Raw genomic sequence first — 15569 nt, 5'->3', positions numbered from 1 at the left:
GTGGCAGAGGGCGTCGACGTCGACAATGGCTGCAGCGGCGGGGATGGGAGTTGGGCTAGGGTTGGGACGAGAGGAAGAGGAGAGCGAGGGGATAAGCGAGCGGCCGACCAGGTCCGCGGTCGGTCCGACCAAGTGCGACCAGGTCATGCCATTTTTGCAACCCCCCCCCATGGACTAGTATTCACCCACGGCTCAACCAGGGGGCGGTCAAAGCGAGCTGGCGGCCGCTGACTCGGCCAAGTCAGCAAATACGTACACGAAAACGTATATATGGACCAAAGTGAACCCTGTGCGCAAGTACATGGACCGTAATTAGGGTATTTTAAAGTAGTGGTACCAAACTGTCAACCGGCTCAAGTTTAATGGCGTACAGTAAATTTTTCTCTTTTGTATTTCCACTCCAAAAAGCAGTTACTGTTGAGTATTTGAATTTTCTTTAGCCGAAGCTGTTTCCTGGGCCTGATTCCAACGTCTGGCCCAACACCTAGCTAGCGACATGCCCTGCCCACCACACCACTCACTCACTCCTCCACCATTCCTCGTTTCTCCCCAAACCGAAACCCTCGCCGCCGTCACCCTCCTCCCCACTCCACCGGCGGCCATGGGCGAACCGCAATTTATCATCGGCACCCCCATGAGCGATATGCTCGCCGGCATGGAGCGCGACGGCCGGGACCCTGCGACGCTCGACCTTGGCTCAAACTATCTGCTCTACTTCCTGTACGACTACCTCCCGCACCCGCCGGTCTCCCCCGCCGCCACCCGCTCGCTCTCCGGCGTGCCGTGGGCCCCGGGAGGCTTGGACCGCATCAGCCGCCTCCCCGATGCGCTCCTCGCCGAAATCCTCTCCCGCCTCCCCGCCAAGGACGCCGCGCGCACCTCCGCCCTCGCCTCGCGCTGGCGCCCCCTTTGGCGCTCGGCGCCCCTCTCTCTCGTCGACGGCCATCTGCTTCCGGACGGCGGCGCGGCCGGGCAGCTCCCCATCGGCGTTCCCTCTCCCCGTGCCGTCACCGCCGCGGTGTCCCGCATCCTCGCGGCGCATCCGGGGCCCTTCCGCTGCGTCCACCTCACCCGCACCACCATGGAGGAGCACCGGGGCGAGATATCGCGCTGGCTCGACATCCTCGTCGCCAAGGGGGTCCAAGAGCTCGTCTTTGTGAACCGCCCTTGGCCGATTGACCTGCGCCTCCCCGCCACGCTCTTCGGCTGCGCCTCCCTCACCCGCCTCTATCTTGGCCTCTGGAGGCTCCCGGACACCGCCGCCGTACCTTGCGGCGCCAGATTCCCCAACCTCAAGGAGCTCGGCCTCTGCATGACTGTCATGGAGGACCGTGATCTAGCATTCATGCTGGAAAGATGCCCCGTCCTGGAGTTCCTCGTCCTCATGGGAAGCCAGACCGGAGTGCGCCTCCGCCTGGTCAGCCAGAGACTGCGCTGCGTTCAGCTTGGCCATGCCTTATTGGAGTACATCGACGTGGTGGATGCCCCTAGCCTGGAGAGGCTCTTCTTTTGGGAAATTGTCCCCCCTGGCAAGCTCAAGTCCTTCAGGAAGAGGAACAACGACAACGGCTCTTCCATGATCAAGATTGGCCGTGCACCTAACCTCCGTGTGCTGGGATACATTCAGCCAGGACAGCAAGAGTTGGGGATTAACAACACCGTCGTCGTGGTATGCAGCTCGCTTGTAATGCTAATTTAATTTGCATGTGTATACCTGCTATGTCAATATATGATCTGATTTAGTTTCTCTGTCCCTGGGTGTCTCTGTATCTGTAGTATATATATATATATATATATATATATATATATATATATATTAATTATATGTCCTTGGGCTAATTTAATTGGCTGTGCTGTGTCCATTAGTAATGCCGATATATGATAGAGTATGACTTGGTTTCTCTGTCCTTGATGCATTGCAGGCTGGTAGCAAGGAGAAGATTGTCCCTAGTGTCAAGATTTTGGCCATGGAGGTGCAGTTCGGTGACCGCAATGCTGTCAAGAAAGTGCCCGGCTTTCTCCGATGTTTCCCCAACCTGGAGACGCTCCATGTCTATGTAAAATTGGTTAACTTTACTACTTATTGCATTGGCAGTTTTGCAATACTATGTTATACTAGCATGGTCTGAACTATGAATCAGATTAATCATATGACTGTTGGCCTGCTTATAGATAAGATACCTGAACTATGTATGCTACCATTTCATCTGCAGTCCCCTAGCATATCTGAAGAGTCCACTGGCAAGGTCAGTCCCAAGTTCTGGCAGGAGGGCGGTCCCATCAAATGCGTGGTGCAGAGCATGAAGAAGGTGTTCTTCTACGAGTTCCATGGGTCGAGAAGCGAGGTTGCTTTCCTCAAGTTCATCGCGGAGAATGGTCGGGTGCTGGAGCAGATGGTGCTTTTGGTGGCCAACGAATGTTTCTCCTCTGGCAATGATAATGTGAGGGCCAAGCTGAAGCCTCTGGCGAGCGTGAAATGGAACAACCAGGCTTGCAAAGTACAGCTCTTCAAGAGCCGGCGCACTAACCCTGGAGGTCCTGTTTACAGCAACAAGATAGCTTCTGACTTTGGGTTTGCTGACCCTTTTGACCTCCTCGGGCACTACTAGAAAGCAGAAGGATCTCTGTAAGTTAGTTAATATCACCTTTGCTTGCAGCCTAGTTGTTACCTAGCTAGACTTGGTTTTGTCGGACCTGGCGGCAACTAAAAAAACTGCATTTCTCTTGGCAAGCTGTGCTATGCTTTCTGGATGTGGTTGCTTTCTGGGTTCTTCAACTGAAAAACCTGCATTTCTATTGGCATTCTTTCTGTATGTGGTGTTACATGATGAGGTTGTTGGTGCCAAGAAGTCTTATGTGGCTGGATTGCTGAGTTTTTTTATGAGCAAAGGCTGGATTGCTGGTGGGAGTAACTGATTGAATTGGATAAAATGTTCTTACCAACAAATTTTCATTTTACCTTGCAGTCATTTTGTGTCCCTTGCAGTCAAATGTGTGCAGGATTTCTAGTACTCTAGTACTCCCTCCGTTTTAAAAGAAGTGTCGTGGTTTTAGCTCAGAACAGAGGCAGTAGTATATATGGCCTTTCTGGTTTGTCCAACTGCAACTTTCACTTGTGCTGTGAAATTGTTGCAGTTAGCATGAATTACCTTGGTTTGCATCAGCCGTTGGGGGAATGCGTTGTTGCGCAGGCTTGCAGCGCGGCGGTGAGTTAGGAGTGCCCTGGAGGACGTTATCGCGCTCCGTTTGTTTGTTAGGCTGTTTAGCTATGCATAGTGAAAGATGAGCTCGGCCTAAGCTGTGCTGGCAGAGAGTATCAGAGGGGGCAGGAGGTGCTTCTTGCAAATGCTTTTTTTTCCTTGTCAAACAATTGTTGCAAGTGGTTTGCTGTAACAGCTTCATGGTAGAATCAAAATGGTTTACGCAAGAGCGTGATACAACTCTTTGCTGTGAATGTACTTCAAACTAGAATTGATACACCTTCCAAGCAGATATGGTCTAGATAGCCACACCATGAACCGTGGCCATGCCATCGCCGATGCTTCGTCTGTCGCATGGTAGTCCACCTCAAGCCAAGTCGAGGCACCGACGTGCTCCTAGAGCTCCGAAGGTGTCGCCTAACCTCTCTTATTCCTCACTTTTGACCCCGTAGCCACCTCCCGCTAAGTGCCGCCTACAATCGCCACTAGGATCTTGTTTCCGACGATGCTTCATCCCCGCTTGCTCCTACCACCTCCAGCCGACGCAACACTCCCCCCAGGCTCCTAGGCTGAAGCCCCGCGCCAAAAGGATGCTCGGGCGATTGTCTTCGTGTGCTACTGCCACGTGGCATGGTCGCCATCTTTTAACCACCGACGAGTTTTTTTTGAGGGGTAAAAAACCACTTTATTCATCATATTCCACATGGTGTGGGACGCGTCTTTGGTCATGGGATAGACCAAACCAAACATGACAACCAGGACCTCTAGAAAGAAAAAAATTTGCTAGACTATGTGCTTCATAATTCACAGCACGACTCTCGAAATTAAAAATACACTGAAACTCGGTAGCTTTAAGATTTATCTCGTTTATGATTGCTCCAAATCGCAGCACCGACGAGTTTGTTGGGTGAGGTGTTCGGTCGATGTGTAGTTTGGGCTAAATGGGTCAATGAATACTGGGCCTCATTTAATTACTAAGGTTAATTAATTAGGTTAGCCAATAGCAGTTGGGGCCAACCCCCACACCCTATCCAGTCAAGTATTGGCTGGGCATGACCCTACCAGTTAGCCTTTGCGGTTAGCACGAACCTGGGTAATAAAATGTTCTTTGAGTTTTTATATAATTAAAAATGATTATATTCAATTCCATAAAATAATTGAACTTAAAAATGCATAACTAATTTATAAATAAGCAAAAAAAGTACGTATAATACATCACAATTTACCAGGAAAATGCGTAGATTCCAAATATGCCATTTTGATGAAGATAACAACCATTAAATTTCTATCTAGGTTCGAACAAGAATTAAAGCTTTCTTTTAAGTATGAAGTTTTATAGAACTGCTTTATATAAATTATTTACCTCCATTTAAAATGCGTATATTAGCCTTAGTTTAATTCCATCATCACCATATGTCATGTTTGTACATGTTAATGACAATTAAAATTATGTGTTTAGCAAAACGCAATTCAACCCTAGTCTTTTAATGTGGATTGCTATTAGAATTGCATTTTAGTTGAATTCAAACTTCACTTAACTTGTTGCTAATATGCACTAAGCCATTTGAAACATCACTTTTGACATGAAATGCATTGCATACCATGATCATGCTCATATCTTTGTCATAGTAGTAAAATGCATCGTTTGCCTTGTACAATATTTCTGTTTCATCTTAGTTAGGGTTCGGAGGTGTGGGCAACTAGCAAGGACTGATTAGTACATGGCTACTGGTCCATCAAGCACGCAAAACCTCAAACATTCTTGTACATCCCATTGCCAGCGTTCCCCCTTATTCTTGCATTAGAGTATCGATTAAGTTGTGGTTCTCCTCTTAGCTAGTTTTACCTATTCCTTTGCATTGCCTATTCTTGTCGCCTAATATTTCCTTTACATCTATCCTAGCATGATTAGTAGTTTCATATTGCCAATAGTCATATGAAAGTCTCACCACCTACTCGCTCTTCTGGCTCAGAAGATGCAAATCATTTGTTTTTCCTCTACAATAAAGATAGCGAGGTTTGGAGAAGGCTGTGAATGGATGACATTATTAATAAATCCAGTACAGTAGATTGTGTTGGTGAGGCGGTTCTAAATATTTACTTCTTTTGCCAGAACATGATTTGTCTATTATGGGTACCGTCGTGGAATTAACACGTCAGATGTCCTAGTGAGAGGACTTAGTTGTGGAGCCATCACAACGAGATTAGCTTAAAGGGGTTAAACTGGACAAATGACATGGGGAGTTTATACTGGTTCGGCCCCTTGCGGTGAAGGTAAAAGCCTACGATCCAGTTGTGGTGGAATTGATGGGGTCTCGATGATCAGGGAGCGAATCCGCTTTGCCTGTCTCTCGACTTGTTGTTTCTTGTCCCTGAACCGCCGCCGGGTCGTCCCTTTATATACACAGGTTGACGCCCGGCGGTTTACAGAATCCCCAGGCCGGCTCATACATGTGTCCGGCTCGGTTTCTACCTTTCCCTATCTTACAACACAAGTTACATATCTCATGGCGGTTTATGTCTATGGGCCCTAATCCGCCCTTGGGCTTTGGGCCTCTAAGTCCCCGTAGTAAAGCGCCATACTCATTGTCTTCATGGGCTTCAATATGGATGATTACTTGTGAGCATAACCCGACCCCTCCTGGGCGGTTTATACTCAGTAGTTATATCCCCAACATTAGGCCCCAGGTTGATTTGAACCTGTTCATGTCAATCTTCAATACTTAGAAAAACCCCTTGAGCATCTTCGTATGAACCTTGTAAACCGCCATGACATCATCTCCATATGAACTTGGTAAACCGTCGTGACGTCATCTTTCAAGATTGTAGTAAATCGCCATGACGTCACCTGCTTATTAAAAACCTGTAAATACCTCCCTTTTATTAATGAACCTCCAAAAACCAAGGCGACAACCGTGTCACATATGCATTTTTTGGGTTCCTCGATTCCCGCACCTGTCACTTATCCCTTCGCCTTATAAATAGAACCAAGGGTCATTCTTTCTTTTCCCCTTCATGCCCTTTCGCCTTGTCGTCTTCCTCGCGTCACCTCAGCGCTCAAGCACAGCCGCCATCGTCGACCTTCGCCTCTACACCAACAATGGCCGCTGCATCAACCTGATCTGACCAGAGAAACGCGGCGCCTCTCCGCTACTCCTTCAACCTCTGTAAGTTTTCTTCTTCTTCACCTCAAATCTACCGTTAGGGTTTCGTTGTTCTTCGGTGTTCTTCAGTGTTTGTCAATGTTCATTGCTGCACCTTGCAGCCACATAAGAACTTGATAAATCTTGATATTCCTCTTGTGTGGTCGTAGCTATAGTCCATTTTTTCCTCATCATAGCATCTCTTCTTCAGAAGACAGATCCCATCTGGTTTTTGATTGTTCCGCTGTCACCACTTAGGGCTTTGGAATTTTTCTCCTTTTTCGAACTGTGGTAGATCCAAAATCATAACATCAACTTGTGAAACCTGTTTGTGTAATACTTAGGAATTTCTCAGATCTGTAGCTTCCGCACCATTGTAGGCGGTTTAACATTTAGAAGATGATAACCTGCCAGGTACCATTAGCCCTCTCTTAAACCGCCAACTCAACCTCAATGTTAAACAATCCGGTTTATTATGCATATATGCTTCAATTTCTTCTTCCTTCTGTCCTTAGGCCGGTTTATCTGTATTAGTCATAAATCTTTAAACCGGCATCGATCCTCTTTTCAGCTTTCCATTGAAATGGCCAAAACGTTCTATGCTTGCAATTGGGTCCCTTCCCGGGTTATCGAGGAACAATTGACTGGGTATGTTTTGACTGGTGCTTTAGGGAGCCAAGAAACCATCCACCGGAGAGTCCCCGGTTCAAAAAATCCTCCTGAGCCCCAGAATGGAGAAGTGATTGTATTTACTGATCATCTGAATCGAGGGTTTAGCCCGCCCGGATCAAAATTCTTTCGCGATGTGCTTGCAAGCTTCTAGACCCACCCTCAAGATATTGGACCGAACTCCGTGTCCAATATATGCAATTTTCATGTATTTTGCGAAGTCTATCTTCAAGAGGAACCCTCTGTGGAACTATGCCGGGACTTCTTTTACTGAAACCGCTGTACTGAATTTACGGATGGGCCCAACACTAAACTCGGGGGCGTTTGAATCCATAAGAGAAAGGATGTTGACTTCCCTCACGCCAAACATCATAGCCATCCCAAGGACTGGAATCAGACTTGGTTTTACTGCCGCAATACAGCTCCAGACGATGAAAATCCTTTGCCGGGTTATCGTGCATACCGGCTTACCAAAACTCACCCGGTTCCTCGGCGACTAACTGGCATGGAACGATCAAAATATGCCCCTCAGCTAGCAAAACTCAGAGCTTCTGTGGCTAATGATCTGACATGCATTGATTTCATTCGATGCTGGGTTTCTTGGAGCGTCTTGCCTTTAAGCCGGCGCCCCGGTTTAATGTGTGAATATACAGGGGATCTAAAAGACCCTCAACATCATATTGACATCCAGCTCACAGACGATGAAGTCACCGAAGCTGTCAAGAAAATGCTTGATGAACCGGTGGCTGCATGTAGCAGAGTAGGGCTTAGCCCCTTCGATGCGTCCAACAAACCGCCAGCTGTAAGAATTGTCTTATTTTTGCCTTAATCCATCCCTTATTAATCATTCCCTTATATCTTGTTGTCCATTTGTGCAGGGTGATGATCCGTTCTAGAAGAGGAAACACAGGATAAACCGGTGAGAGCACCTCGCATCAAAACTAGGGTTACAAAGAAGCCCGCAAAGAAAAGAACTACCGAACCCTCTGATTTTCCCAATGATGAAGAGCTCGATGACCCGGAATCAGAGGTAGAACTTGACTCTCTTGGTTATTTTTTCATACACCTCATTGACAATGATTGTTATCAGGATGATGCGGAGGCTAGCCACGTTGGTGATGCAGAGGTAATTGTTCTATCCTCCGACTCAAATCAGGTGCCAGTACCAAAACTTCGTTGAGCAGTCTGGAAAGTAAAACGTTCACACCCTCTTGCTTATTTGGATCCGCACTTTTCTTTGAAGACACAACAGCAAGAAGCTTGCCGCACAACCCAACACAGTGGTCAAGTGGTTGTCGTGGTCCTAAGACTGACAGTAGAAAGGGGGGTAGGTATGGAGAGGCAAGATCTCAGCTATGGTGAAGGTGTACACACGAGATTTATGAGTCCAGGCCCTTCACAGAGGAAGTAACAGCCCTACGTCTCGGTGCCCGGAGGTGGTCGATTGGATTATGTGTGTGATATTACAGGTGTGCGAACCCTTTTTCGCAGAGGAGGGGGATGGCTTATATAGAGTGCGTCAGGATCCCCGCCCACCTCCATTACAAGGGGCTTAATGTACATAAAGTAAGGGGCATTACTGGTAACGCCAGCCTTTAGTGTTGTTAATGCTTATAAAGACTAAGGGATGAACGTCTGACCGTTGCGGGTCCTTTCGACTCTTGGTCTTCGATATGGTCAAGTGACTCTCCATATGGTCGAGTGACGGTAGCGAGGAGGACCTCCGAGTGATGTGGCCATCGAGTGGATTGCGCTCAACGTGTTTGACTGGCGCTCTCCTGTTGTCTCTTGGTCCTTTTATCTTCCAGGGTAGTGACCTTGGGTAGGGCGTATAGGTCAGGCCTATGACCCTACCCCAAGTCGGTATCCTCATCAGTAGCGCCCGAATGGATTAAGGTACGAGTGAAAAGTAGGTTGAAGTTGAATCTACTCCGAGCTTCGTGTCTTCACGAGTGTTTTCTGCAAGACTGAACGCCCGCGTCGGTACTTCGGTGTCGACTCAATCGCCTTGATCCATTCAGTGAGCTGTCAACTGAACTGGTGACCTCATGCGTTGAGTGCTGTGTTAGAGCGCGGGATCTTGGGCGCGATCGTCTGTAGTGTATCCCAGATTTCACGGGATACGAAATTTCAGGGAAGCGCGCGGGATGGGGAGTGCCGAAGCGGGTGGAGCAAATAAATAGTGATGCCTCGATTTCCGTGTCGCCTTTTTCGCCACGTACGCTGTGTGCGACTGTTGCGGGATTTGACAGGATTGCCTGGTCCCACGCATTAGTCACTCGGAAGAGGCCCTTTATAAGGTGACGGGACCGAGGCGTCTGCACTGTGCACACCCTTTCCCCCTTCTTCCTCCTCCGCTTCTCCGTCGCACCCTGCTCTTCTGTTCCGCCGCCGCCACTCTGTCGCCATGGTGAAGGGCAAGACGGTGGCGCTAGAATGCGCAAAGAAGACGAAGGGGGTGGCGAAGGGCAAGAAGCAGCAACACGGGTCGTCGTCGCGCGTGGGGCTGCCGCCGGGCTGGATCCAAGGCGATTGGATCCGGTATTCGATTCGGCAGGAGGATCTGGACGAGCAGGCGGAGTCTGGGCTAATCGCCAAGGGAGCGGCAAGGCTGCCGGAGGGGGAGATGAATCCCCAGCCTCGACCGGGTGAGTGCGTTCTGCTCGCCACCCACGTCGACCGCGGTTTTTCGCTTCCTCCACATCCTTTCTTCCGGGGGTTCTTGAACTTTTTCGGTGCTCAACTCCACCATTTTTCTCCTAACACCGTCACTTATGTGGCCGCCTTTGTGTCGATGTGTGAAAATTTCTTGGAGTGTCGACCGCACTGGGGTCTTTTCAAACACATCTTCACCATCTGATCCCAGTCGGTCAAGAAGGCGAAGTCGAGTGACTCAAAGACCAATGTTATCCAGATGTGTGGGGGTTTAGGCATCCAGAAGAGGCATAGGAGCTCTTTCCCCGCGATGACTCTCCCTGAATCAGTTAGAGGCTGGCAGTCGACCTAGTCCTATTGTCAGGACCAGGCAGCTCTAGGTTAGTCGACATGCCTCCCTCACTTCACATTCGACCATGTCCAAACTCCTTCTCCACTCAAAGTGACCGCAACCGAGAACGTGGAGACGAAGATGCTAGTAGAGAAAGTGGTTCAGCTTATCAATGAGGATGTTACCGGCCTGGATTTGCTGGAAGTGTTCCTCAGTCGACGTATCCAGCCTCTCCAGGCTCGTGATCATCCCATGTGGTTGTACTCTGGACCTGAAGACACTGGTTGGGTCCATCCAGAGGAAGTGTCATCCGAGACTGTGGCCATGTGGTTGAGGAGCATCACAGGCAACCAGGACAACCCAGGGGATCCAGGCGAGTTATTCCTTTCAGAGACAACAATCCACCTGACAAGGTATGCCTTTTTGTTCTGACTGCTTGGCGCATAAGTTCCGACTGCATTCGATGTCGACTGATTTTTGCTTGACTTCTCATCTTGTAGGTATGCACTGAAATGTACTCAATGCCCAACGGTGAACAAGCCCTGGAACAGGGCCAGGAGGAGGAGGCCAGTGCAGACGAGAGCGGTGAATGGGAGTCTTCAGACGGAGAGGATGAGGAGGAGAGCGAGGAGTCGGACAACGAGGAAGAGGCCGACTCGCCGCCGCGTTCCGAGCACCGATCCAAGCAGCATCACGACCCGGCGGGCGGGCGCGGGAAGAACGTGGCTCCGAGTACTCACGCTCAGAAGCGCACTCGGACATCGACTCCGGAACCGACAGAGAAGACTGCCAAGCAGCTCAAAGTTGCCCCTCCCAAGACTCGGAAGACTTTGCCGCGAATCAAGATGGACGTCCCACACTACAAAAAAATACACTTCCGTGATGATACATGTTTGTCACAGTAGGTCGCGTTTTTTGTCATGCATGTACATCCATGACGATTTTATGACAGAATCAAGATAGTCATACATGTGCTATCGTAGAAGTGTTCCATGACATTACCAAAATTATCATCACGGAGGTGTCCACTTCCATGACGATAAATCACGCGTCACAGAAGTGCTTTCGTCAAGGGTGACTGACACATGGCATCCACCGTAACGGAACGCCGTTAAGCTATCGGGTCGGGTTTTGGATCCGATAACCCGTTAACAGCCCCAACTAATGGGGATTTTTGACGTGTAAAATCATCATTAGTTGGAGGAAACACGTGTCGGCTCACCGTTGGGACAGATGTCATCCGCTCATTGGACCGAAGGCGCCTATGATACATCGACATGTGGCACGGCCCAACAGAGGCCCATTCTTCACTACAAGAAATATGTCAACTTGTGACCACCACTATTGGTCACTGAAAGGTCATGGTTTTTCATTTGTGACCTTTTTGTGACCAAAAATAGAAGGTCAAAAGCTAGCGGTCGTAAACTGACTATAGCGACCTTCTATGTGAGAAGGGCGTGGACGTTTACGACCAAAACAGAAGGTCGTTGAACCCATGACCTTTTGTTTTGGTCACTAGCTGTCTGCCCAAGCCACAGCAGATCCGACGTGGCAATATTGCGACCTATTGAAAAGGTCACTAACAAGATTCAGCCCGGTCCGATTAGGTGTTTAAATGGGCCGAGCCCAACAATTCAGCCCATTTAGTATATTTATTTCTGTTAATTTTTGTCAGCTACATGGGCCAGGCCCTACTGTTCAGCCCATCAACTTCTATGCACGTTTGGCCTTTCAAGAATATAGGTACTATTTTGTGCAGCCCATTTTCTGGTTTACATTCAACCTTTTTATACAGTCAAATAATAATTCAATCATGGAGTTGTTCCAGTACACTTTTCAGCCCATTCACATATATGCGGCCCATATTCATACAAATGATTCTCCTTTTCAATAAATTTTGCAAATAATTTCATAATTCATCACTAAATATGTTTACATCACAGGCCATAAAGCCCTACAAAATAGTATCACATGTTCCTATACAAAACTATCAAATCATACATACAACAAAATAGAATACAAAAAATTTAGTTCAACAAAAATTAATTTTCTTCCTCTTCCATCTTCCAGAACACACAACACCTGTGAAAAAAAAGATGCCACATCAAAAATGGAAGGATCAGCCATTAGAAGCATATTGAATACAAGGGAAACAATCAAACTAAAGAAATGAAAGGTATTCTGATATACAAATTCAATGTAGATGAAATTGTATAAGTGATTATTTTTATTTCCTTAGACTTAGACCGCGCAAGACAAGAATTTTTTGCTATTTACAATTTCATATTCTTGTTACTAGATGTTCTATAACACTATGAAAATTTTGACAGCATGAATATTTTTTATATTACCATAACAAATAGAAATGAAATCTGATTGCAAGACATATGGCATTATCAACAAGACAAGGCAAAATGTAATCTGATGGTTCACTTCATTGCCACACGCTAACTGCTGACCATGACATGCATATATATAGTGTCATGTTTGCAGAGGCATTTACTGTTGTGCAAGGGAGCAAAACCAACATGTAGAGAAGGGACTCGATTTGGTTGTCCCAGCAGGTTCCTTTCCTCACCAGCTCCCATTCCCGTTGCCGTACATCATACATCTAGCTCCCCCCTGGTACACATGGCATAATTTAGGCGCTAGAAAGAGAAATTAGAGCTCCTTACACACTGGATAGACATAAAACTTCAGAGCCAATAACGAGCATAGATAGCCCCTGAAGCACACATCCAACCATACTGAGAGACTAAGATGAAACGTGCATATATACTAAATTAATTTAGACACTCTTGCCAACATATTCAGATCGAAATGCAGATGACATACTGAACATGTCAACTATGGTTCACCATTGAGTTGTAAACATGTCAACTAGACCGGAAACATGGCAACTATGGTTCACCATCGAGTTGTAAATCTAATCCATTCGAGCACTGTGAAGACAGAGCAATCCAAACTGCTATTACTAATTTATAGAGATGTATAAGAAATAAATTAAACGCAGAGCCGCAGTTTTTTGTAGCATATGAACCAAGACATGGAGTAAAAGTTATGTAGCCATAAAAGACTACTTGAGGACTGACTTGACGGTGTCTTTTGCTAAAACAGATCCGTCTGCGCTTCTACGTGGTCTTACTGTTCGTGCAAGGGGAAACATACACTTCAGCATAAAAGGAAGCACACATTGGAACAGAGCTGCTCAGCCTATGAACCGAGGGACTCCATAAAATGGTAACGGTACTTCTCCTAGCAAACCTACTCATTACACGATTATTTGGTGATACATTCAATCTGGTTAAGCACCAATCAGCCAAATGTGGATCGTTCTTGTATAGAGACAGAGAATGTATGCCACGAAGTATCATTCTACTCTATCACAGGGAGCAGCACTAGCACAAGATACCAAGTGAGATATCCATGTGTTACAATAAAGCATGGATTGCGTACATAAGATAAATATCCATCAAACTTCTTAGGCATTACTAATACCTCCGTAGCTAATTAGGAATGCTACATAAGATAAATATCCATATCATCAATAGTTCAGTACACAATCAATTCTTCAACGCTGAAAATGCGCTCCTTGTGCTACTGGTGATATAAACCGTTACTTATTCATCTAGCTGCTATAGCAGAATAACATATACTTCATTTGTTTACTTACGAAAAAACTGAAGACTTGTCTGATACATGTGCATGCATATATATATCCTGGCACTCCTCTCCATCCTCTTTGAGCAAACCATTTGTATTTGCCAACCCAAAGCATCCTCACAGCCAGCTTTGTAAATGAAGCAGACATAAATCATGGCAAGTCAGTACGGTCACCGAATGGAGAGGAAGAGGGTAGACCTGTACCAAACTTAAAAGATCTTCTCACCTTGTAACAATTGCTACTACATTGGAATCTCAAGATTCATCTGGTAATAGCATTCCTCCTTCATCACTTTGAAAAGAAGTAGGCATCCATATTTGCCAACCCAAATCATTACGTCAGCTCTGTAGATGAAACACACATAGTTAAATTCAGGCCTCCAAATCGTAGCAAATAAGTTGGGTAGATAGATCTGGTCAAAAGAGAGTAGCACATTATTTTGGTATAAACTGCATGATTTACAAAGAAAACCATACTTTTGAGTCACGCAGTTTGTAGAATCAAACAGCAACGAGGCACATGTAATTGACAAATTCACCAGGAAGATTTTCCAGATCTTCTACAGATCAAATCTTGCCAATTTGTCCTATGGCAGTGCGTAGCGTAAGGGCGTTGGTTGAGCGTGTACCGTATGACGGAGTCGGAGAACATCTTCTCGTGTCGGAGGGAGTTGAGGTCGCCACTGCCGCAGCCGTCGATGGCGAAGCCGACGACGGCGTCGGTGGCGAGGACGCCGCAGAGGGCGGGGAGCAGCGGGTGGCGCAGGGTAAGGAGCCCGTCGCGATCGAACCAGATCCTCCGGTGTCCGCCGCCCCCCCAACCCCCCCCCCCCCCCCCCCCGCCGCCGCCGCTCTTCTTGTGCCGCGCGGCCTCCCATGAGACCGCCTTGAGCGCCATGGCGATGTCGCCGGCGCCGCCCCCGCCCTCGGGCACGGCATGGAAGACGACGCCCTTGGCGCCGCGGCCGAGCACGGAAATGACCCTGAGGTCCGCCAGGCTGAGCTGCCGCGGCTCCAGCAGCGGCGGCGCGAGCGCCTGCGCCGTCATGGCCACCGCGAGCGTGCACGAGGACAACGTCGCCTTGTATTCGGCGGCGGGGTGCGAGTGGGTCCGGTGCCCTACGCCTGCACCTGCGCAAGTGAGAGGGAGGAAGGGTGGGGTGGGGGATTGGTTGCAGTTTGATTTGGATCGAGGAGAGGGAGGCCGCCGGAGGGGAGAGAGGGAGGGAGGAGCAGAGCGTGGGGATCTTGCCGGAGGGGGGGAGGGAGGAGCAGAGCACGGCGATCTGGATTGAGGAGAGCGAGGGGAGGGGATCGAGACGAGCTTGGCAGATCTGGAAGAGGAGAGAAAGGAGGCGGCGGGGGGGGGGGGTCGATGCAAAATGACCACAGGGCAGAGCTAGGGTTTCGGGGATGGTGTGGGAGGGCTGAGGACCACCGTTGGATCCATGAACATCCGACGTTGTTCAATGCATGATCCGCGTGTGAGTCCACGGGCCAATCAGAATATAGTATGACGTTATGACCATCTAAATTGGTCAAAAAAATCATTTTTCTATTTTTCGAGTGCCTAAATTGAGTTTTTTTAAATGATCTACCATATATTTGTTGCAAAATGGGACCAGATCATTTTTATAATATATTAGGCCATATTTAATGCACAAATGACCAAATGGTTGGTTGTCAAAAGTTTTTATACACCTCTGGTGAAAAAGACAAAATTCCGCCGTTTCAGCAGGAAGCGGGTCAAATTTGAACTACAGCTGCCTCATAGTTTGCTCTTTATTTTTTTCCAAAAATCATTTCTAGGTACATAAGTATCTATTTAATCAAAGAAACACCAAAAAAAAAATCCAAGATTCAACCATTAGCTAGGAACGGTCATTCCCATCGTTTAGACCGTATTTT

At 47.6% G+C, this 15569-nt stretch overlaps 1 protein-coding gene and 1 long non-coding RNA gene across 4 annotated transcripts in view; one reads left to right on the top strand and one right to left on the bottom strand.

Moving 5' to 3' along the window:
* Positions 1-500: 500 nt before the first annotated feature.
* Positions 501-15569, top strand: part of LOC123072249 (putative F-box/FBD/LRR-repeat protein At1g78760) — a 171198-nt gene continuing 156129 nt past the window's right edge. For 2 of the 3 annotated variants that reach the window (XM_044495823.1, XM_044495817.1), the window contains exons 1-2: positions 501-1669; positions 1923-2057. In XM_044495823.1, coding sequence (XP_044351758.1) covers positions 602-1669; positions 1923-2057 — 1203 coding nt within the window. In that variant the 5' untranslated portion in view covers positions 501-601. Of the gene's footprint in view, positions 1670-1922; positions 2058-2213; positions 2882-15569 lie in introns of those variants that run through there. The other variant, XM_044495822.1, reaches the window with a different exon arrangement.
* Positions 11883-14464, bottom strand: LOC123072252 (uncharacterized). Its single transcript, XR_006434966.1, has 2 exons — positions 13888-14464; positions 11883-13788 (listed from the first exon to the last, which is right to left on the bottom strand). It is a non-coding gene; the product is annotated as an uncharacterized lncRNA (long non-coding RNA).

The sequence above is a fragment of the Triticum aestivum genome, chromosome 3B, assembly GCF_018294505.1.
Source record: "Triticum aestivum cultivar Chinese Spring chromosome 3B, IWGSC CS RefSeq v2.1, whole genome shotgun sequence".
NCBI lineage: Eukaryota > Viridiplantae > Streptophyta > Magnoliopsida > Poales > Poaceae > Triticum > Triticum aestivum.
This window is presented reverse-complemented; position numbering and strand designations above follow the sequence as displayed.